We start from the raw sequence: 20,618 nt of genomic DNA on the forward strand, positions 1-20,618 counted from the left end.
TGTGTGTTGCGTTTGACTCACAGGAGCAGCTACCGCCACTCCAGTAGCATGAACCTAGGTGTGTGCCCAGGTGGCCAAGAAGACCCATAGCATCCTGGCTTGGATCAGAAACAGTGTGGCCAGCAGGACAAGGGAAGTGATGGTCTTCCTGTACTCGGCACTGGTGAGGTGGCACTTGGAATCCTGTGTTCAATTTTGGGCCCCTCGCTACAAAAAAGACACTGAGGTGCTGGAGCGTGTCCAGAGACGGGCAACGGAGCTGGGGAACGGTCTGGAGCACAAGTCTGATGGGGAGTAGCTGGGGGATCTGGGGGTGTTTAGCCCGGAGAAAAGGAGGCTCAGGGGGCACCTTGTTACTCTCTACAACTACCTGAAAGAAAGTTGCAGCGATGCGGGTGTTGGTCTCTTCTCGCAAGTAACAAGCGATAGGACAAGAAAAAATGGCCTCAAGTTGCACCAGGGGAAGTTTAGATTGGGTATTAGGAAAAATTTCTTTACGGAAAGGGTGGTCAAGCATTGGAACAGGCTGCCCAGGGAAGTGGTGGAGTCACTGTCCCTGCAGGTATTTCAAAGACATGCAGATGTGGTGCTTAAGGACATGGTTTGGTGATGGACTTGGCAGTGCTGGGTTAATGGTTGGACCTGGTGAGCTTAAAGGTCTTTTCCAACCTAAATGACACCGTGAGGCCACCACCAGCCTTCTTTCTCTGCAGGTAACCGTGGGCTGCCTTAATCCCTCTCCTTGATGATCCTGGCACCTATGTTCCCAATAGGTGGGGTGGTTCTGGGGCAGGGGGCGATTCTGTTGTCAGGCTGGCTTTAGAGCCTCCCTGCTGAGCAAGTTTGCTCCACCTGACTAGAAATGGGCATGGAGGCGAGGCTTTTCTTTTTAATAGGCACAACAGAAATGTAAATAGTTCTTTTTTATCATCTGTTAGTGACTTTCCGCTGCCTCTGCTCAGACAGGGCAAAAGGGAAGAATGAGCTCCTTGCCAAGTGTTTGAGCTGCTTCACATTGTCATCACTTTCCCTTACTTCGGAAATATTAAACCCCCTATTTTGTCTTAAGGTTATTTTGGGGGGGGGGAGGGGAAGGCTAGCCCTGAATTATTCTGATCTTGAGTCCCAGTTACAAAAATAATCAAGCAGCTTCTATTTTAAATGTGATATCACATGTAGCTTGGGACTGAATGGCAGCCAAGCTGCCCAGCTTGCAACTATGTTGTATTCTCAATAAACAACCAAACTGAGACTACAATTTGTTCCAGTCATTTATTTTGTATCATGGTATTTCAGAGCAGTGAATACAGATGGTTTGCTCTTCTAGGCTTCAATACACTCAACTATTGTGCCTAGACTACAGTGGTCTGTTTATAGAAGCTGTATTTCATAAGTTGTACTTGATCACAGCACAAAAGTCCTTTACGGCTAGATCTAATGACAGAGTTAGGAGCCTAGTGGGTTTGAAGTCTGATACTTGGGTGCCTGGACTCCTGCTACAGGGGACAGAGAGACTTAGGCAGCTCTGAAGGGTGATGCAGGAACCTGTCTACCAAGCTCTTCCTACAGGTCACAGGAAATTCTGCTGCATGAGTGAGAGCTTCTGAAAAGCCATCTCTCCCTGGGGTCCAGACACAGCCGGCTTGTGAGTGAATCTGGAATGCCACGTTGAAAGCAAGTGCTACAACTGCTTGTTCAGTAAGCAGCACCTAAATCAGTTCCTTGGATCTAGCCCAGGGCTTTGTGACAGGCCTCTGGGTACCAGCAGGATGGACTACGCTGGGTTCATAACATATTGCTTAAAGGTGTTCAATTATACATAAATTTATAAATTTTGTATCAACAGTCAGATCTTTCAAATGAATATTGCTTTTTTAAAAAACATCCTATTCCTGTAGTAATCCCTGAAATAATGTTCCTGTAACATCTTTGTCATGCAAATAGCAGCGTGTAGGCAATTCAAATACAAAGTAACCAAAAGACTGTCCAGTGGGAAAGTGAGGCACTTAGGCAAAGTGACTTGTAGTCACTCATGATCTATGCAAGACCTAGGAACAACCCCCAGACCTGATTCCCATTCTTGAGCTTGAACCACTGGACAGGCAAATGTTGTCTGGAACTACTGCACAATGGCAGCAATACCTTTGCTGTGTCAAGATGGGCTTGTTTCATGTGTCACGCTTAAATTCACTCACTCTTCTGAGCTCATTTCCTGTACCTCTTGCTCCAGAAGCCAGAAAAACTTGGTTCCAGTTCTCCGTTTTGAGAGCAAGGATGGATTAGAGTAAGGTAAGCATTCTAAAAACATCAAGTTGACTTTTCACAGACACAGTTGCAATGCAAAGACAAAGTACATGATATTTTGGTACTGAAAATAGTCTGTAACCAGGCCATCTGTTGGTACTGCATTATACTTTTTGGTGTGCCGGATGGTGTGTTCTAGGAGCAATCTGGCTTTCCTGAAAGTCTAAGAAAGGCTTGAAAAAACACACACGAGCTCTGCAGGTGAGTCTGTGCTCCGGCACCTGCTGGAGCTGCATTGTGTTACTGAGGTGGTTGGGGAATTCCTTCTGAAGTCGCCTTAAACTTTTCTCTCTCCCTTTCTTCTTTCTCAAACCCTGAACAACAGATGGATCTGCCCTTGGGGTACCGGGCACAGCACTTCCGCATTTCCTGAAGCATGGCTTCACACTTAGACTCCATGTAGTTGTTCACTGGAAAACAAAAAGGAGACACCAAGTCTGCAGAGGGGAACAGGTTTTGTCCCCGTAGGTGACACATCCAGCCCAGCCCTTCAGCTGCTGGGCAGCGTGTATCTCTGAAAAGCAAGAGCTGCTTACAAGCATTTCATCGCTTTCTCTGCTCTACAAAAATCTTTCTTTAGTTTCAGCTACCTAAAGCCATGCAAAGGCAGCTTTGCTCTTGTGGACGGGAGCGTCTTTAGTCGCCCAGTTTTGTAGCCATCACACCTCACTACAGTAAGAACGAGGCTTCCCTTGTTGCTGCCCTTCAGTTCTTTCTTTAGCCTGTGTGTTTTTAAGCTGGATCTTGTCATCCATGGTCTTCAACCCATCTGCTGTGTCACTGTAAGGTTTACAGCTGGGTGTAAATGGAAGAGCATCCAAAGAGGACTTGGTATAAACAGGGACACGTGCACCCTTCAGCATTGTGGTTTGTAAACGGAGGGGGTGAGGAGCATGACTGCCCACCTCCTACCTGAGGCCTGTTGTGGGCAAGCTGTACCTTTGCAGCCTGACTGAAGCAGGCAGCCCGCTAGCAGGAGTGCCTGAATCTGACTGCACAGAGCCAGTGACGTAACCACCTTCCACACAAAGGCCCCAGCCCTAGTGCAGGAGGTCCTTTAGCCACACAACTGTTATTTGACCTCCTCTCACTTTCCTTCCTGGGCTTCTCCTCCTGGACACTGCCAGAGCTGGGACATGGGGCTAAACAAGCTCCTAGTCCAACCTGGGATGACTGGACTTGTGTCATCTTCTGTCAGCTTGTGACAGCTACATCCACCTCTGTACTTTCTCCGTATTGCCTTTGCTTCAGGCTCGGAGAGATTTCACTCCACCACCAGGTTCAGGCGCTGCAGGACACTGGTGATTTGTCCAGCATCCTTTCTGCCCTAGCGCTTTGCTAGCTGCCACTATCAGCTGAGGTGGCAAAGCCCACTGTGCTTTACAGGTGCTGGCCACCAGGCTCTCAGAGAGAAGCCCTGTGAGCAGACTGAGCCTGTGGCTTGAATTAATAACTACCTGCCTGTCTGCGTAGAAGCACAGGGTGTGCAGAGCTACTTGCTCTGCTTTGGATGAGCTACACAACCACTACACAGCTCCACTCACACCCCCACCCCCCCCACCTGCTAAAGCAACAGCAACCCAATGTGAGCCAAACAGCACCCACTGGAGAGCTGGAAAGCAGCAGTGAATGCCCTCCAGTTAAAGAGTAAGCCAGCCCGCTCTAATCACTGGGCTATGAATTCCTTGACTGGATTGGTGAGTGACCTGTAACGCAAGCACAGAGATAACCCCTGAGAAAAAGGTTATGGTGATGTTACTGCTTTGTGCAAAGTGGCAGCCTAGGAGGCATGGCAGGCCCTTGGAGAGGAGAACTAGTCTCTCTGTGCCATAACCTGCAGATGATGGGTGCTCCAAGGCTCTCCTAACTGTTCCTCTGTCTGTGCAGGTTGCTTTCTAAAACTATGGCTACATACAGGCACACCCGGCTATCTGTCGGGGATGCATTCCTGAAAAGCACAATGGTTAGTCATGCAATGGATAGCAAAACACAAAAGAGCTTTACAGGGGGCATTCAGTCTCACAGAGGAAGCAGGCAAGATCTTTTGGAACAATGACCCACTCCAAACCCAGCCTTTTAAAAGGCAGCGTCTCCCAAAGGTCCTGCCTTCCGCCCTCCGTCCTCCGCATTGTGTGCACTGACGCTGCCCATTTGTCAGGCTCCGTATACATCCTCTATTGCACTAATTCTTACAGGGAAAAATTGCTTTGCTGTCAATTCCGCTGCTTCATCTGTGCAACTTGGACAACTGCACAGCACAATCACACATGACCAACAGCAGCACTCCGAAACGGTAGCTAGAGAAGCAGCGGGCAGTGGAGTTTGCATGTAGCAGTCAAAGGGCTTCTTTGCTAACATATAACCATTCAGATCAAAGCTGTACGCAAGTAAAACACTTGGAATAACCTCCATGAATGTTATAAAAAGAACATTTCACAGATGGGACCAAAACAAGGTCAAACGTTAGCTTTTAAGTGCAGTTACTACAGGGAGAGAAAGCAGCCCTTCATGGGAGAATGCTCCAAACCATGGAGACAGTAAAAGGTATTTTCTAGGCAAACGGGGACATGTAGAAAGGGTTGTTTGAGCCTTTGCTTTGAGCTGAACACAGCTTCCAAAAAACAATCCTGGGAAAGACAGACATCTACCAATAACTGACTACTACTTTTCCCTACTTTTTTCCAGATGGTTTTCCTCCTATGCTCCTTCCCAGCCATCAAGGTTGTGTTACCTGCACAGATTGTAATTACTACATTTGCTGCAGCTTGCAGAGCCACCCCTCTCCTTTCCCGGCAGGACCTCCTCCTCCCTTCCTGATATATTTCAGTTAACCTGCTTGTAGTCTGTAAATAAATTAATGCAGAAATGAGTTGCTGTGGAACTGGCCTGGCTAATTTCAGCTGTGGCATCACTAGTCTCCTGCCTCACTGTTCCTGGACTAACACCATGGGTTATTCTCAAGTGAAGCTCAGAGCATGCTGGCTATGGGTTCCTCCAGGTGAATTAGGAAGAACTTTCCATATGGCTGAGCTGCCTTGGCACAGAGGAGTGTTTTACATTATGCATTCCACAAGGCAAATCCTTTTCCAAGAACCAAGTGGAATTTTTTTAAAGTATTAGTCCTCTGCCAGTAGCAAGCCTGCTCTCCCCAACTCAGGCTCCCAAAACGCATTATCACAGAATCTCCCTCATCCCTATAAATGTTTAGCTAGGCGAATAAAAAACCAGCTGTTAAAGGTCTCCAGAGGGAGACCCTTTCATACCTTGAGGCCAGATCACATATACCCAACCCATTCCTGACAGGCATGCCTGACCTGCTCTTAAAATACTCCTGGGGCTAGAAGCGCTGCAGTCTTCTCATACAATTCACCCACTTCCCTCACTACCCACTCTGCAAGAGAGCTCATTACAATGTCTAGCTCTTCCTGCCTACAGCCGAGTCCAAAGACTACACTACCCACTCTGTAAGAGAGCTTGTTACAAAGTCTAGCTCTCCCCGCCTACACCGGAGTCCCAAGACTACACATGGGATCTCACTACCAGCATGGAGAACACGAAAATAAGCACAACATTACTGCTACAAACACTCCGTTTTGTACTAATGGTGTCTCGTTATTTACAGTCAAGCACAACGGAATTCTGTTTAAACCAGACATTATAATTTAGTTTGCTTTTCAACCAGGTGATGCCAATGTGCTTGCTTTCTTCCTTCTCAAGGTGAAAGAACAGGGTTAAGTTAAAAGAATTAAATTCCACCAAAAATCAAGACACCAAAAAGACAAAATGACACTTGGTACCTTGCAAGCATTTCTGTATTTCACAGGCTTGTTTCTGGCAGGGATCCTTCTGGGACATGTTCAGAGAACTAAAATGATAGGAAAAAGTTACTGTAGAAACAACGTGCTTTTCAGGGGGTGGGGGGCAAGACACTGTCATAAAAGCCAAGGCTTTAAAGAGCTCCCAATATCCCTCTCAGTCACAGACAGTTCAGAAAACATCTATTGCTGCTTGCAGATGCTGGCCAACACACACAAGAATTCTGTGTCTGGCTAAAGGATGCTCATATGGACAATGCATACAGCAAGTTTTATGTTTCTAAGCTTGCAGGCCTTTTTCTTTGATCAATATGCTTCCTTTCCACTCAGATGCACAAAGATTCCAACAAAGAATCAAATCAACATGGATGACTAATTTTAGCTGTTCTGTGCTTCTAGACCTTATACTAAAACGTGTGTAAAACTCCTCTCTGTGAGCTCTACATAACCAAGGATTTGGTGTTAGTCATATAACTGCAGCTGGAAGAGGCATTTAAAAAAACAACTAAACAATTTAGTTATGTATGTCCCATAAAGACAACAGGAGGCGCTTTTTTTTTTTTTTTTTTTTTGTTGTTGTTGTTGTTCTAGGAGAAAGCCTCTTGGAAACTCCCTCCCACTCTGCAAAAAACTGACTGGAGGACAGCTCCATCTTGTTGAAATCCCTAGACACTCAATTTGACTCTCTGCAGCTGTGAGACCTGTAACTGTGATCTTCTATGAGCTCAGAAGACAAGCAAAAACTGGTAGTACTAGCAGTTGGATGGGAGACCTCTACAGGAAAGCACCGCTGTTAGAGAAAGCGGTGGTGGGCCTTTGGCTTCCTCTGAGCCACAGTTCAGCTCCTGCCCCTGCCCAGGGCTAGGGAGGGTGCTGCCTTTCATATTTCTGATAATTCACCAGCCCACCACACTTTTCACTATCGCTAGGGCAGTATTTCCAGCATCCTGGCCAAACTCCACTTGGAGCAATTACATTCTGCCTACCTAGAACTCCCCCTGATGTTTCACATGGACACAATACTCCTCTTCACTGCCTGTCCTAAGCTCTTGTGTGATGTTGCTGTGTGTTGTTTAACTGCTTCCACCTCAGAGGTGGCTGCATTTCAGTGGAGAGAGAATCATTTATTGTACAAAATATACAACGACATCTTCCTAGAGCCACTGCTCCTGAAAGACAAAAATTCATATTAAAGAATGACTGGGAATAAACAGAGCACAGTACAAAGCAGGGGTAATGTCTACACATACCAGATTAATCACCAGGCACGAGTTTAAGCAGCAGTTCTTCAACACCACCAAGCTGTAAGCGACAAGGAAAAGTTCAATACGTCTACAGTTACTGCGGCTGAGCTAATGGACTTCAACAAAATAACAGTCCTTTGCCGTCCCTCAAGGATCTCAAATGACTTCACAAACAGGCATGACTATGGTCTATTGTTGCCACCATCCTTACCATGAGATGGTGCTCTATCTCCCAAACGCGAGAGTTACTATCCCTGTACTGCTCACCCTGGGACAGCTGCCACATATGAGGCAGCCGGGATGGGGGGAGCTGGCTGGGTCGCAGCGCCTCACCCAGGGGAACCTGAACTCTTTGGATCCGAGCCCTCAGCATACCTTCCTCCTGGGGGAAAGTAACAAAAAGAGCAGGCAGTTACTGGCAATTCAGTAGAGGCACCTGCAACAGCAAAGCTACAATCACTGGGAAGCTCAAAGGACACTTGCCTCTTCCGCAGCCACAAGCCACGTTTTGCGGTGCTCATCGCAGTAAACACCTACGCGTCGCACCCACAGCCGGACAGGAGGAGCGCCTGCGTGCCCTCCTTCTGCCATTCCCTCAGTCACTTCAGGATGGTCCCGTTAGGTGGACGGCATCAACTCGCAGGATGCATGCATGGTCTCTTTAGCTCTGAATACATTCACGTAGAAAGCTCCCAGACCTCAAAGGCACCTCTGGGTGGCGTGTGACTTACGGTATGAGATGCTATGTGCTGAAATGTCCCTAAAAGTCAGCTTGGAACACTAAGGTGGTGCCTAAGTGAACAGAAATCTCATGACAAGTTGTGCACTGGGACATGCGTGCTGTATGGCGTTTGTAAGGCATTCTGGGGCAAAAGGTGCTATTGGTGCAAAGTTAAACCCTGTGAATATTGGCTTTGCTTATTCCACTAACAGTCCTATTAACAGTCTTTGTGTAAAATCGGGGCGGGGGGGCAGGGGTGGGTGGGGGGAAGAGAAAGAAAACAGTGATTTACACAGGAGTTCCGTGGCTAATGATGGTCTAAATCCCAAAAGCAAAACTTGTGACAAGAGGTGAAATTAGCTTAACAAGAACGAAGATCACTCTGGAGACAAAGCATGAAACTCCGTATGCACGACTCTCATATTTGGAACTTGCGGAGCTGTCATTGTGAAGGGTCCTTCGTCTCATCTCTCAAGAAGATGGCAGCATTGTCCATTCACACACAAGCTTCTTGTGAATAGCTCTCGTGACTTTGCGTAGTTCAGCTTTTAGATGGTTACAGAGAGCCACCAATACCAGCAGGGGCAAAGGAATTTTGGACATTGAGATGGTTCTTCCTACCGGACTTTTTGTTTAACAGCAAGTTTATCTGTATACCAGTTAGATCAAGCTGAGCCATTAGCAAATGAAGGCCAGGGGGAATGATTCTCTCTTTGAACCCTAGAAGAGGTAATCAAAATGGTACAGACAGTCTTCATTCTTTATCTAGGTTTAAAGTAGAACAGAATTAAGCTGTAATACATATAACACCCTCCTGCTATGAAGCAGATGCAATATCCCTATCCCAGTGAAACACAGTGGTCTTCTGAAAACTTGTAAAGTTATAAGGCATATTTCAGACAGGAGCAAGAAAATCTGGATACAAACTAAAGCAGGGAAAGTTGGGGAGAAAAAAAATATTGTTATACATCGGGGTACATCTATAACAGGAAATACACTTCCATGTTTCCTTCTATATTTTACATCAGTGTTTGTCAACCTTTTTGAAAACAGAACACCAACCGCAGATCAGTCTGAACAGCACTGTCACAGTATTTTAATTTCTAACAAAGAAAACTTTTTTCCTTGTATTATTTCCTTTTCTCTTATTCTATTTGTTTCCTTGCTCGATGTGTGGGAAGGTTTATGTGCATTATAAAAAGCACCACTGTTCTGAAGACCATCCTGTGATGTGGTACAGCCATTCCAAGCAATGCCCCAGCAGCTGGATCACTGGCATTTAGAGGAATGTGTCAGCAAACAGACAAGCCTCACAAGGCCTTCAAGAGCAAGCTATAAGGATTAAAGGGACATTTCTGTAAGTCCCTTTCATTCTCCTTTACCCTGAGTCACTTTACAAATCTAAGCGCATGTGGGGAAATCACTTTGCCCAACAGTGAAATGCAGCAGTCACCACTGCTCATTTTCAGTCAGCTGAATGTAATCACCAAGGTTGGAATTCGGCCAGGATACTCTCCTACTCTGCAGTAAACTGCCAAAAGCTCCATCATGACCAAAAATGCTCAAGAATTTGCTTTTATTCCATTCAAACTGGAATTTCTACAGCTCATCCCCAGATCCAGAAAATTCAAGACTGACTTCAGTACTGGAAAAATACCACTCAGTAAGTGAACACTACTTCCTACAGCAGGTAAACTCTCCTGGAAGGTCTCCTATCCAAACACTAACCTGGTTCAGTCTTGCTGAACTACAGGTAGGAGGACTAAAGCACAACATGTACGTTTGTGTTTATTGTGTATGGACATGGTAGTAATGATAGATACAGGACCGACAGAACAAGGTCTCATGCAGAGAACACCGTGCAGAATGGGCAGCAGTTAACATGTGTTTTCACCCTTTGCCCCGCTAATTTGTTTTAAACTTCCTCTGAACTCCATAGTTCCGAGTTCAGTTGCCAAAGTTCAAAGGCCCGCTCTTTTCAACAGTCTCTAAGACTGTTACAAAGGTGCCCAGTTAGCATCACAAATAAAATCTTGAGGTCAGACAAAACCATCAGTTGGGTTTGAAGTAAGACAGGTCTGATCTTTAGTACTCAAAACATACAAAAGAAACAGGAGATTTGAAACAGCATGCGCTTAGACATTTGCACTTGAAACTTTAAAAAGAGAAAAACATATACAATTCCTATTTTTGCAGATTTTATCAGAAAACAATAAAAAAAGTCTGGAGAAAGGCATGGGTGAAAGGAGAAGTAAACTTACTTATATTTAAAGCAAGTTGTAAGACCTGTTTCTTATATCGCTTGCTTCATAATCTATTAAAAAACCCACCACATCAACAAAAAAACAATCAGCTCAAATGTGCAGGATTGTAGCGTCATGCTTTGACGCAGATTTTCATGTTCCCATCAACATAATTGCAGAAGTCCGAGCTGTTTAAGTTATTGATTTGGGGAGATTTAAAGCCCAGTCCCCATGGACAGGAACAAGGTTTGCAGGTATTCTGTCCATCTCAGCATCGGGCCTTATAAGTTTAATGCTGTTCTGGGACCTGGGTGGATTTCTGAGCCATACAGTATAAGAATAAATGTGAAAATGGCCAGGAGGAGGACTGCATCTTGTGGTGAAGACAATTTATTTGCTTTTAAATTGGGTACATTAAAATATTTTACAAAAACAACGAAAGAAATTGCTCCAGCTGCTGCTTGGACCATCCCCAGAGCCGGAGCTCAGCATGCTGAACAAACTCCACCCTTCATTACCTTCTATTTTAAAAGGGGACTGGGTCAGATTGTTAGAAGAGTTCAGCTGCCATTTAGGCACCAAGGGAAAAAAAGTGCTGCTGAGGCTCAGTGAACCGGGCACAGTGTTGTGCTAACACGGCTACGCAGCTTCTGGACCAAGGCTGGCCAGTCTGGCCTTGCGGTGAGCGCGCGCAGCTGCCCGCACACCCCTGTGCACGCAGCCTTCTGGGAGCTAAAAGGGAGCTGAGCTTTCCTGAAAAACCCAGTCTGCATCTTGCAACAAGCCAGGGATCAGATGAGGTGTCTGCTGCTGTAAGAGCATGTTGACTCACTCTAAAGCTTCTTCTTGGGGGTTTGGACTCTACTCTGCTCGGAGCACTGGCCCCAGGCAAGCACCTCCGGGACTCCACTCTCCGCTCCGCCCGACCTACTGAGGGATAACGATGCTCACCGACCAGCCGGGGCTGTCCCGCAGCGTGGGGAGGGAAGGTCTACCTGGGGTACCATCTACAGAAACGGGAAGACAAAAACAGATGCACAGCGTGAGGGGAGCTCCGGGGAAGGAGGGGAGGACAGGGAACGGGTTGCGGGAGCCGCGCCTGGCGAAGGGGCCGGCCGAGGAGGGTGCGGGGGTGCGGTGCGGAGAAGGGGAGCGGGAGGGCGGGCCGGGGAGGTGCAGGCCAGCCGCGGCGGGGAGGAGGCGGGGAGGGCCGGGGAGGGCCGGCCGCCGCGGCGGGGAGAGGGCACAGAGCGTCTCCGTAGCAACCGCCTCCCACCCGGCCGGGCCTGCGGGGCTCGGCGGCCGCCCCTCGGCGTAGGCGGCACCGGGCGGGACGGGAGGCGCTGGGACGGGCCCCGCGGACCGCCCGCCCGTGACCTACCTGCAGCCCTGCGCCAGGTGACAGCCAGCGCCGTGTGCACCGCGCAAAGCCTTCCCACCCTCCCCTCTGACCCCGCGGCCTCCCCCGGCTGCTCGCAGGCCCCAATGGCCGACGCGCAGCGGAGCCCCGCCCCCACCGGGGCGGAGCGGGCCGCACCGCCGCGTCTCGTCCCGTCCCGACCCGTCCTGTCCCGTCCCACTCCACTCCGCCGCCCGCCCCGCCCCGCCGCAGCCCGGCCCGGCCCGCCCCGCCGCGGGCAGAGGCCGCAGCGCGGAACCCGGGATTCCCGTTCGCGTGGGCGACACGGCCCTTCCGCCGCGAGGGACCGCTCGCTTCGCCGGAAGCCAGGCTGCGCCGTGCTCACGCCGATTGGCTGAAGAGCCGACGAGCCCCGCTGGGATTGGTCCCGCGACAGAGTGGGGGCGGGGGAAGCGGGCCCCGTCCCCGCCTCCTTCCGGGAGCGGCGGGGGAAGACGGGCGGGCGGCGGTAAGATGGCGGTGCAGGCGGTGCATCTGGAGGCTGACGCCTTCCTGGTGTGCCTCAACCACGCGCTGAGCACCGAGAAGGAGGAGGTCATGGGGCTGTGCATCGGCGAGGTACCGGGCCGGGCGGGGCTGTCCTGGGCAGAGGCGGGCGGGACTCGCGGCCTGCGCCGGTGCGTGCCGTGGGTGGCGCCTGCGGGCACGGGGCCCGTCGCCACGGCGGAGGGCGTTGTGCGGGCCCGTGTGGGGACGGTTTCCCGGCAGAGCTGTGCCCCGGCCTCAGGCCTGCCCGCCCCGCTGCTGGCACCGACTCCCGTTCCGGCCGTTGTGGAAGGCAAAGCTCAGCGTTAGGAAAGCGGCTCGCCTGCGCGCCGGGCTGTGCGCTGGTGCTCGCCTTTCCCCTGCTGAAGGCACGGCGGCCCACCTTTTCTCTGAGAGTGTTCATTTCTTCAGCAGAGGAATGACTGGGTTCTCCTTTTGTGGCATTAGGTTGACACCAGCCGAATTGTTCATATCCATTCTGTGATCATCCTGCGCCGCTCTGATAAGAGAAAAGACCGCGTGGAAATTTCACCAGAGCAGCTTTCAGCTGCTTCTACAGAAGCAGAGATATCCTTTAGCAGAGACAGCAGCAAACTAGCCAGCAAAGTGGTTTACCGCAGACCTTTTTTTATGTGCTGTGTTTCAGACTTGTCCTAGTTGGCTTGAAGCAGTCTGCTGCTTCCCTCCTACAGCCGTTCGGTTCGCAGGGCTGTGCGCCAGCACAGTCACTGTTCTCTGGAGCCTGTGATGGTTCCAGTGTCTGCAGTGGGATTGTGTTATAACTGGTTTTTATAGTTTCTATTTATTTGGTCACAAGTAAAACTGAAGTATGTTTTTAGGGGAGGATAGCAATTCAGCAGGGAGACAGTAGAAGATCAGAGGCTGACAAGTCTCCGTTTCGAACCATGGTGCAATGGAGAGCCTTTTCCCTACGTACATTTAAGGATGCTGTTTTGGATAGCTTGCTGCCACGTTGCTTCCTGCCACATGCAAACAAAATCCAATTTGCTTCTGCAGCCCTGGCATCCTGCTGGTGCTGGGGATGAGGCTTCCAGCAGCCTCCTGCCATGTGTCTTGTCACCCCTCTAAAGGGATCTGGAAATCTGTTGACTGATGAGAAAATGTTTTTAAAATTCTGCCGTTTTGTCTTGTACAAGAAACTTCTTCCATTTGCTCTATGGATTTCAAAAGCACCTTGACTCACACACAGATTGGCTGAAATGACAGGACGTCCCATGAGAGTCGTGGGCTGGTATCACTCCCATCCTCATATTACTGTCTGGCCATCGCATGTCGGTAAGAGCAGTCTTGGTGTAGATTCTATACGAAAACTCAAGCTGGCTAATCTTATTACTCAACTTCCTGGATTTTCAAAGCTGCACATCCCAACCATCAGAGTTTGGTTTCTCAAACATCCTCTGGTAAGACTTGTCTGGGTGGTCTTCAGGAACCTCTGCCACTATAGCCCCATTCCTGTCTGTGTGCTCCAGGTGCTCAAACTGCATGTGACTCAGTAGTCACAGATCAGCTACTACTGGTACTGCTGTTCTTTCTGACAGGAAAACTAATCCTAGTATGTGCTAAACAGCAAAAAAAAAAAAAAAAAAAAAAAAAAAGCTGTGGGAATCATAGGGTTGTTGTGATGATTTTTGACATCTGCGAATGCTAATGCAAAAATGAAAACTTTTTTGGAAGAACTGCATGAGTGAGTATCTTCTACATCTTGAATGTTGTGGCTATATAGTGATCTGTGGCACCAGGGTGATGCTAAGATCGTTTCTTGTTTTGTTAATTCATCTTGTATTTTTAAGATTTGCTGTTTAATTACATTTTAAAACTAGATTATTTTTTTTTTAACTTAGTCACTTGGAGTAATGACTTTAAAATAAAGCTTGTGACACTTGTTACTGAATTCCAGGTCACCCTTCAGAAGGTGGCAAATCTTTTTCCGCTCCTTCAAGTGACCAGTGCAGTTCTCATTCTCTTATTTCTTTGTCTGCAGATGTCCGCACACAAGCTATGTATCAGATGATGGACCAAGGTTTTGTAGGACTTATCTTTTCCTGCTTCATTGAGGACAAAAACACAAAGGTAGGCAACTTAAAAATGGCAATAAATTCTGTAAGCACTCATGAGAAACATCAGCTCCAGGACAAAGCTGAAATCCTTGGATGCATTGTGCAAGAAAGGCAGAGCTCTGCTTTGAGCACAGTCAAAACACAGCTAGCATGGTGATGTTTTGATTGTAATCAAAATGACAGAAGAACAAGTTATTAATTACTCTGTGCTGATCCCCAGCCTGGCTCTCCAGCCAGCACAGCTGGGCTGGTACTTGTTCTGGGACTGCATCAGATGACTGCAGCATGTGTGTGTGTTGAAATGTGTGAGTGCCCTCAGCTCTTTGGTCCAGCAGATACAGCTTATTGCATCTCTGGCCTCTTTAGGAGATGCTGCTGTGTGAGATAAGCTGACAGTGGTGTGTCTTGTCTAGGTTTTCTAGGTAGCTATTGTTTAAGATTTTTTTTCCATAGTTAATGCGTCTGTCAATATCTGCTTGTAAACTTTGCTCTTGGAATCTGACTTTCTGCTGTCTCTATTAGACAGGCAGGATTCTCTACACCTGTTTCCAGTCCATTCAGGCACAGAAGAGCTCAGAGTGAGTACAGCAGAAGAATATTACGTCCAGTGTCAGGTTGTATTTCATCTTGTCTCTCCTCCCTGGGCTGTCTCAAATAAGTGGCTTTTAGGCTCATCATGAGGAACAAATATTTTATAGAGGTGCCTGAACAAGGTCTTCTTACTTCTGCTAATGCAGGCTGCTTGAAGAGAATCTAAAAGATTAGGACTGATTAATTTAGCCTAGATAATTTAATAGCTTAAAATTTGGTGTAGGACACTGTTGTCTGGCTGTGAATTTATGCTGTAATCCACTGTGTAGAAGGCTCACCTTTTTGCTTGCAGCTGTAGAGGTTGAGGCTTCAAGCTTGCATGGTGTAGAGTCCCTGCTGATACTGGTGGTTGCCCCGACCCAGTTGCTGGACCTTGCCCTTGGCCTTGTTGAACTTCATGAGGTTCACTCAGGCCCACCTCTCAAGCCTGTCAAGGTCCCTCTGGACAGAATCCCTTCCCTCCAGCGTGTCAACTGCACCACGCAGCTTGGTGTCATCGGCAAACCTGCTGAGTGTGCACTTGATCCCACTTGTCTGTGTCACCAACAAAGATGTTGAGCAGCACTGGTCCCAGTACCGACCCCTGAGGAACGCCACTTGTCACTGGTCTCCACTTGGACATTGAGCTGTTGACCACAACTCTTTGAGTGCGACCATCCAGCCAATTCCTCATCCACCAAGTGGTCCATCTGTCAAATCTATGTCTCTCCGGTTTAGAGACAAGGATGCTATGTGGGACAGTATCAATTGCTTTGCACAAGTCCAGGTAGATGATGTTAGTCACTCTTCCCTGATCGGTCAACATTGTAACCCCACCATAGAAGGCCACCAAATTTGTCACGCACCATCTGCGCTTAGTGAAGCCGTGTTGGCTGTCACCAGTGACCTCCTTACCTTCCATGTGCCTCAGCATAGTTTCCAGGATCTTGCTGGGTACCAAGGTGATTGGCCTGTAGTTTCCCAGGTCTTCCTTATTTCCCTTTTTAAAAACAGAGGTTACATTTCCCCTTTTCCAGTCCGTGGGACCTGCAGCGGACTGCCATGGCTTCTCAAATATGATGGACATATTGTGTTCTTAGTGGCTTAGCCACTTCATCCACCAGTTCTCTCAAGACCCACAAATGCATCTCATCTGGTCCCATGGACTTGTGCACCTTCAGGTTCCTTAAATGTTCCAGATGGAGCTCCGTGTCCAGACAGAGCTCCATGCACTCCAGCTGGTTGCTGACACAGAGGGTGACACCCTCTTCTCTTGGCAGATGGGTGTCTGTACCTCCCAGAAGAGAGTTGCTTACTACTATCACCCATCGCTTTTTCTTAGTTGCGCTGGGTGTTATGTGATGGGCAGATGGGGCTGCCGTATTCAGCTGCAACAGCTCTTCTGAAGTGGCAGGTCTCTCCTCTTCAGTCTGCAGAGCAGCAAAGCTGTTCTGCAAGGGCACCTCAGGCTTTGGGGGAAGTCTCTTCCTCCTGCAGGTCCTTGCTGTTACGGATTTCCATTCTTCTGCATTATTGGCCCCCTTCCCTTCTGTGTGCATTGTGGGGGAGTTTTTGGTTGGGTGGCTGCAGGCTGTGGGTCCATTGCAGGCCGTGCTTGGAACCAGCTGTCTAACTCCTCCTCAGCCTCCCTGATGTTACGCAGCTTTCTCACCACCTTCCACAGCACAGCCACCTGCTGCAGAGGTCCTGCATATAGGCAGGATACCTTTTGCAGGCAGGTCTGCTGCCTGTCCCTGCCCCAGGAGAAAGGTCTAGGTGCTTCCTGCAGCCTGAGGTCTGCGCTGCACCCCCTCCCTTCAGCAGCTCCGTCTGGGTAGAAGCATTGGCCACCACCAGGGCAGGTGGTGCAGAACCCCCAGCTGGCTGGAGCTGCAGCCTTGGCTCTCAGACGAGCGCCCACCATTCTGCCTTGAGGGTTAGGTAGGATGAGTGCCCTTGAGCTGTGCAGGTGGTCGCAGGGCAGGACAGCAGCCTGGTTGCTGGGTTATGTGTGCTACGGGTTTCTCTGCTTGGCCAGTGGAATGTCCCTCCTTCAAAGAGGTGCCCTGCCAGGCCCTGGTTGCTGGTCCTGGTTGCTGGTGCTCCCTAGGGCTGCCCTGTGTGGCCGCGGGGGGTGGCCACCATTACTCCTGCCCCTGTGCACACCTTGCCAGCTGCTCTTGTGCGAGCTGCCCTCGGTGCTCCCATGGGGTCTCCCTGGCTCAGGAAAACCCCCTGCATGCTACGACCCCACCACTCTGCTGCGGAACGTGCCTGCACCAGCACTGATCGCCTCAGCGAGGTGATGAACTCACACATGTGTTCCCAAAAGTAAACCTGCAGCAATGCCATGTGTTGGACAGACTGTTGCAGGTTTGCAGAAGCACTTTTTTTTTTTTTTCCTGCTGCTTTGAAGTTAATTGTATCTTTTTAGATATGAAAGGATTGAAATTCCTATTCATGTTGTCCCCCATGAGACCATTGGGAAAGTGTGTCTGGAATCAGCTGTAGAGTTGCCCAAGATCCTTTGCCAAGAAGAGCAAGATGCCTACAGGAGAATTCACAGGTAACAACACTGGGGCGCACCTGTATCCAAGACTCTGCTAAAATGTTCTACCACTGCTGTACTTAAAGTACCATAACCTTAGCAAGGGTATAGAAAATAAGAAACATCAGCATCTCATGTGCCTTTGTAGGAGAACTGATTGAATACCTTCACGTGAAGGAGTTTAAGTTCTCTCAACCTTGCACACGAGCTAAGCGTAACTGCTCCTTTGCTGCCAGGAAAAAAGAGCTAGACCATGTGTGAGGTAATGGTAGTACTTCAGGGATGTTTGTGTGTGACAGTAATTAGTGGTTAACCAGGGTAAGAGCGCCGAGAAGTCTGAAAAATCAGATTAAATACCGGCTTTTTTTTTTTTTCCTTTCCTGCCTCTGGTGCTCAACACTAATATTTCTGTGCTGTAAGCTCTTTGTTATCCTTGTGAATGTACATACAGGGCTTCAACAGTGAAGAGGTTTAGATGTACCTGCAGTGTCAGTGACTTGTAGGTAGCTGGTTCTATAGCCTGGGTTTGCCTAATACACAATTCACTGCTGTCTTGTCACTAACCTGCTTTCTGTTCATTCTTTTAGCCTCACCCATCTAGACTCTATAACCAAGATTCATAATGGCTCAGGTAAGGATTCCTTTTTAGCATGTGAGAATCCAGTCTTGAGCAGGGGTTGGTTTGGCTCTGACTTCAGGGGACAGTAGACCACAGCTGTGTAACAGTCCTCCCTTTGCCATAAAAGGCACATGTAGATAACTATAAAAGCACAAACTTTTGTCTTATTCTTTGCCGTACAGTTAATTTCCAATCACTGTGTAACCCAGAGAATTCCCTGAGACTGTCAGGTTGTTACATGAAGTTTAGCGGAGGAACAGAATTTTAGCTATAAACGCTTTAAAGGAAAACATCAAGGACTGTAAAATAACCTAATACTGGCTTTATGAATGCTGTTGTATTCTTCGACCTTTGTACAATTGTTTGAAATTATAGTAGACTTTTGGTTGGTTTGAGGGGGTTTGGTTTTGTTTGTCTGGTTTTTGCTGTTAGAACAGCAAGGGGATTTTAGATTTGGTGAGTCTTAAAGTAGTGTGTGGCTGATCTACGCACATGCTTGCATCTCCTGGCACTTCCTGTATGTTATATGACATCTTTGCTTTTGCCAGTGAGGTAGGGTGAATCCTAATCCCGCAGGTTTCTGATGTAGCTCTGGCATCTCTCCCCTGAGTGTCTAAAGGTCAGATTGAACTAGCTTGTTTTTCCCTGTTCAGCAGGCTGCTGATTCTGACTTTCCTGTGGGGCTGTCTGGTTGCCTTGGCCAGGGTGGTGGTGGGTTTCCTTGGCTGTCTCTAACACTCTTGGCTTCTTTAGGGTTGTAGCACAGTGAGTCTGTTATGTGTTTACACTGGCATGATATGTTCTTGCTTTTTCCAGTGTTCACAAAGAACCTCTGCAGCCAGATGTCTGCCATCAGTGGGCCGCTGCTTCAGTGGCTAGAGGACAGACTAGAGCAGAACAAACAGCGGGTGCAGGAGCTGCAGCAAGAGAAGGAGCAGCTCCTGGAGGAACTAGCTGCTTTAGAGTGAAGGAGGAAATGCAGACCCTTCAGAAAAGAGACACGGAAAAAAAACCAACCTCTGCAAGACCTACTCCTGGCTGAAGGGTGGCCCTACATTGCCTTACAGTGAAGATACTAGCTGTGCCTCTTCTCTCACCCCATGCAGCAAAGAGCAGTTCTACAGGATAAGGGCTTTATCTGCCCCAGCTTGATGGAAAGCAGTGGTATCCCTCCAGGTGCTGCATGGTGCAGGGCAGTTTCAGCTCAGTGGTGGGGTTGGGCAGCACCTGAACAGACTTCAGTTCTGGAGGGCACACACCTAGGGAACGTGTTGTTTCTCCCTCCCCTACATTTTCACAGAAGTCTTACTGCTTTACGTGTATTTCAGGGGCCTAGAACAGGAGGGTTAGAAGGGAAGAGTGCGTCCCTGCAGTCATATCTGATGCTGCCAACTTCTGCCGCCGTTTAGTAGCTTCAGTTGACCATGATCTTAGATCTAGTAATGTTCTGGATTACCGGTTCTCCACCTGGGCGGGTAAGAGGTGGGAGGGAAACTTGGGAAGAGACCTAGAACAACTTTGACAAGGACCTGTGTTCAGCATACTTCAAACCAAATAAAGGATTCCAAAGCCAAGAGCTGTTTGAAGTAGAAATGAATACAAAATGCCGGTGCCTTCATTTTTTAGATGCAGTCCGTATCCTCTTACTTGATGGAATGCTGTTGTGTGCCCAGCACTGAGGTTCTCTGCAAAATGCACTGTTTCTGCTGGCTCAGTGGGAGGAGCGTGGCTCCTTCCCAGCAGGAAAAAGCTTAATGCGCTGAGAACTGATCGATGTGCAAACCTGTCATTCTTACATGCTGAACTTAATTGCAGGAATTTCATTAGATCAAAATGGAACAAAATAACAGTTGTTGAACTAATCCTTTAAATGTTCTTGCTGTTGCATTTCAGAGTTTCCCCATCACGTACATTGTCATCTGCATTGTTATGTGAAGTCTGTCTCATGTGAGCAAAGGAACCAACAGCAGAATTAAAACTTGTTTCAGCTCCTTGGTTCTAATCCAAGTCCTTACATCCTCAAATAGATGAAAACGACCTGCCTGCATTACTGCAACGGAGATTGTGACATTCCTGACAACTCATTAGCTTGACTTGCTTTGGGAGAATGAAAGTAACATAGCTGGGAAGGAGGCATTCGCTTTCCAGTGAGCAGCCAGTATTGATGAGCAACTGTAAATTGCTGTCAGAGCTGGAAGCCAGCTTGTTTTTGTCAGACTTCACTTTTCAGTCTTTCTGCATTGATATTAGCAAAACCTCAAACAGTGTAACTGTGCAGTAAAACGCTCACTATTTTTTCTTCGCCCTTGAAAGTGCTGTGAATAGTATTTTGATTAGTTTTTGAATGGTCAGTGGCTTTGTTCTGTTGCTTTTATTATTGTTATCTAGTTCAAATGCTCTCTAATTGATCTTTGCTGGGGTGGAGGGTAGTGTGCCTCACGGCCCTCCAGTGCAGTCTCCCAAGGCATCCTGCTAAGCATATCCCAGATAAAGCCAAAACAAGCTGTCCTGCAGTCTAGGCCTAGAATTCTCTTATTTGTTTTGTTTTGCTTCTCTCAAGACATCACCTT

At 48.2% G+C, this 20,618-nt stretch overlaps 3 protein-coding genes across 8 annotated transcripts; 1 reads left to right on the forward strand and 2 right to left on the reverse strand.

Moving 5' to 3' along the window:
• Window positions 1-1,257: 1,257 nt before the first annotated feature.
• On the reverse strand, window positions 1,258-11,819 carry CMC4 (C-X9-C motif containing 4). 5 transcript variants are annotated; one of them, XR_005107493.1, is made up of 6 exons: window positions 11,709-11,752; window positions 11,279-11,334; window positions 7,370-7,421; window positions 7,106-7,288; window positions 6,102-6,169; window positions 1,258-2,714 (listed from the first exon to the last, which is right to left on the reverse strand). XR_005107493.1 is itself a non-coding variant. In XM_037408161.1 (4 exons), exons 2-4 carry the CDS (start codon window positions 11,332-11,334, stop codon window positions 2,545-2,547), a joined length of 294 nt encoding a protein of 97 aa, XP_037264058.1. In that variant the 5' UTR covers window positions 11,709-11,819; the 3' UTR covers window positions 1,258-2,544. The 5 variants fall into 5 exon arrangements, 3 of the variants coding, with proteins under 3 accessions (XP_037264058.1, XP_037264059.1, XP_037264060.1); XM_037408161.1 differs by lacking the exons at window positions 7,106-7,288; window positions 7,370-7,421 and having other exon boundaries at window positions 11,709-11,819; XR_005107492.1 differs by lacking the exons at window positions 6,102-6,169; window positions 7,106-7,288 and having other exon boundaries at window positions 2,690-2,714; window positions 7,370-8,804; window positions 11,160-11,334; window positions 11,709-11,775.
• MTCP1 (mature T cell proliferation 1) lies at window positions 2,604-7,985 on the reverse strand. Of its 2 annotated transcripts, none has more exons than XM_037408160.1 (4): window positions 7,847-7,985; window positions 7,575-7,745; window positions 7,370-7,421; window positions 2,604-2,714 (listed from the first exon to the last, which is right to left on the reverse strand). In XM_037408160.1, the coding sequence occupies exons 1-3, from the start codon at window positions 7,952-7,954 to the stop codon at window positions 7,374-7,376; spliced, it is 327 nt and encodes a 108-aa protein (XP_037264057.1). In that variant the 5' UTR covers window positions 7,955-7,985; the 3' UTR covers window positions 2,604-2,714; window positions 7,370-7,373. The 2 variants fall into 2 exon arrangements, with proteins under 2 accessions (XP_037264057.1, XP_037264056.1); XM_037408159.1 differs by lacking the exon at window positions 2,604-2,714 and adding an exon at window positions 6,132-6,169.
• A 332-nt stretch (window positions 11,820-12,151) lies between the features above and the next one.
• On the forward strand, window positions 12,152-20,360 carry BRCC3 (BRCA1/BRCA2-containing complex subunit 3). The gene is made up of 8 exons (XM_037408040.1): window positions 12,152-12,305; window positions 12,681-12,800; window positions 13,442-13,529; window positions 14,236-14,324; window positions 14,834-14,889; window positions 17,316-17,447; window positions 18,017-18,060; window positions 18,865-20,360. Exons 1-8 carry the CDS (start codon window positions 12,201-12,203, stop codon window positions 19,014-19,016), a joined length of 786 nt encoding a protein of 261 aa, XP_037263937.1. The 5' UTR covers window positions 12,152-12,200; the 3' UTR covers window positions 19,017-20,360.
• The last annotated feature ends 258 nt before the right edge of the window (window positions 20,361-20,618 follow it).

The sequence above is a fragment of the Falco rusticolus genome, chromosome 14 (assembly GCF_015220075.1).
Source record: "Falco rusticolus isolate bFalRus1 chromosome 14, bFalRus1.pri, whole genome shotgun sequence".
NCBI lineage: Eukaryota > Metazoa > Chordata > Aves > Falconiformes > Falconidae > Falco > Falco rusticolus.

Coding starts and splice junctions, on each gene's coding strand:
- MTCP1 (XM_037408160.1), bottom strand. CDS start 7,954: ATGGCAGAAGGAGGGCACGCAGGCGCTCCTCCTGTCCGGCTGTGGGTG. Junction 7,746..7,846: donor GGCTTGTGGCTGCGGAAGAG/GCAAGTGTCCTT, acceptor ACTTTCCCCCAG/GAGGAAGGTATGCTGAGGGC. Junction 7,422..7,574: donor AGATAGAGCACCATCTCATG/GTAAGGATGGTG, acceptor TGTCGCTTACAG/CTTGGTGGTGTTGAAGAACT.
- CMC4 (XM_037408161.1), bottom strand. CDS start 11,334: ATGGTACCCCAGGTAGACCTTCCCTCCCCACGCTGCGGGACAGCCCCG. Junction 6,170..11,278: donor GGGACAGCCCCGGCTGGTCG/GTGAGCATCGTT, acceptor CTATCATTTTAG/TTCTCTGAACATGTCCCAGA. Junction 2,715..6,101: donor AATACAGAAATGCTTGCAAG/GTACCAAGTGTC, acceptor TTTGTTTTCCAG/TGAACAACTACATGGAGTCT.
- BRCC3 (XM_037408040.1), top strand. CDS start 12,201: ATGGCGGTGCAGGCGGTGCATCTGGAGGCTGACGCCTTCCTGGTGTGC. Junction 13,530..14,235: donor TGTCTGGCCATCGCATGTCG/GTAAGAGCAGTC, acceptor CTTTGTCTGCAG/ATGTCCGCACACAAGCTATG. Junction 14,890..17,315: donor CAGGCACAGAAGAGCTCAGA/GTGAGTACAGCA, acceptor GTATCTTTTTAG/ATATGAAAGGATTGAAATTC.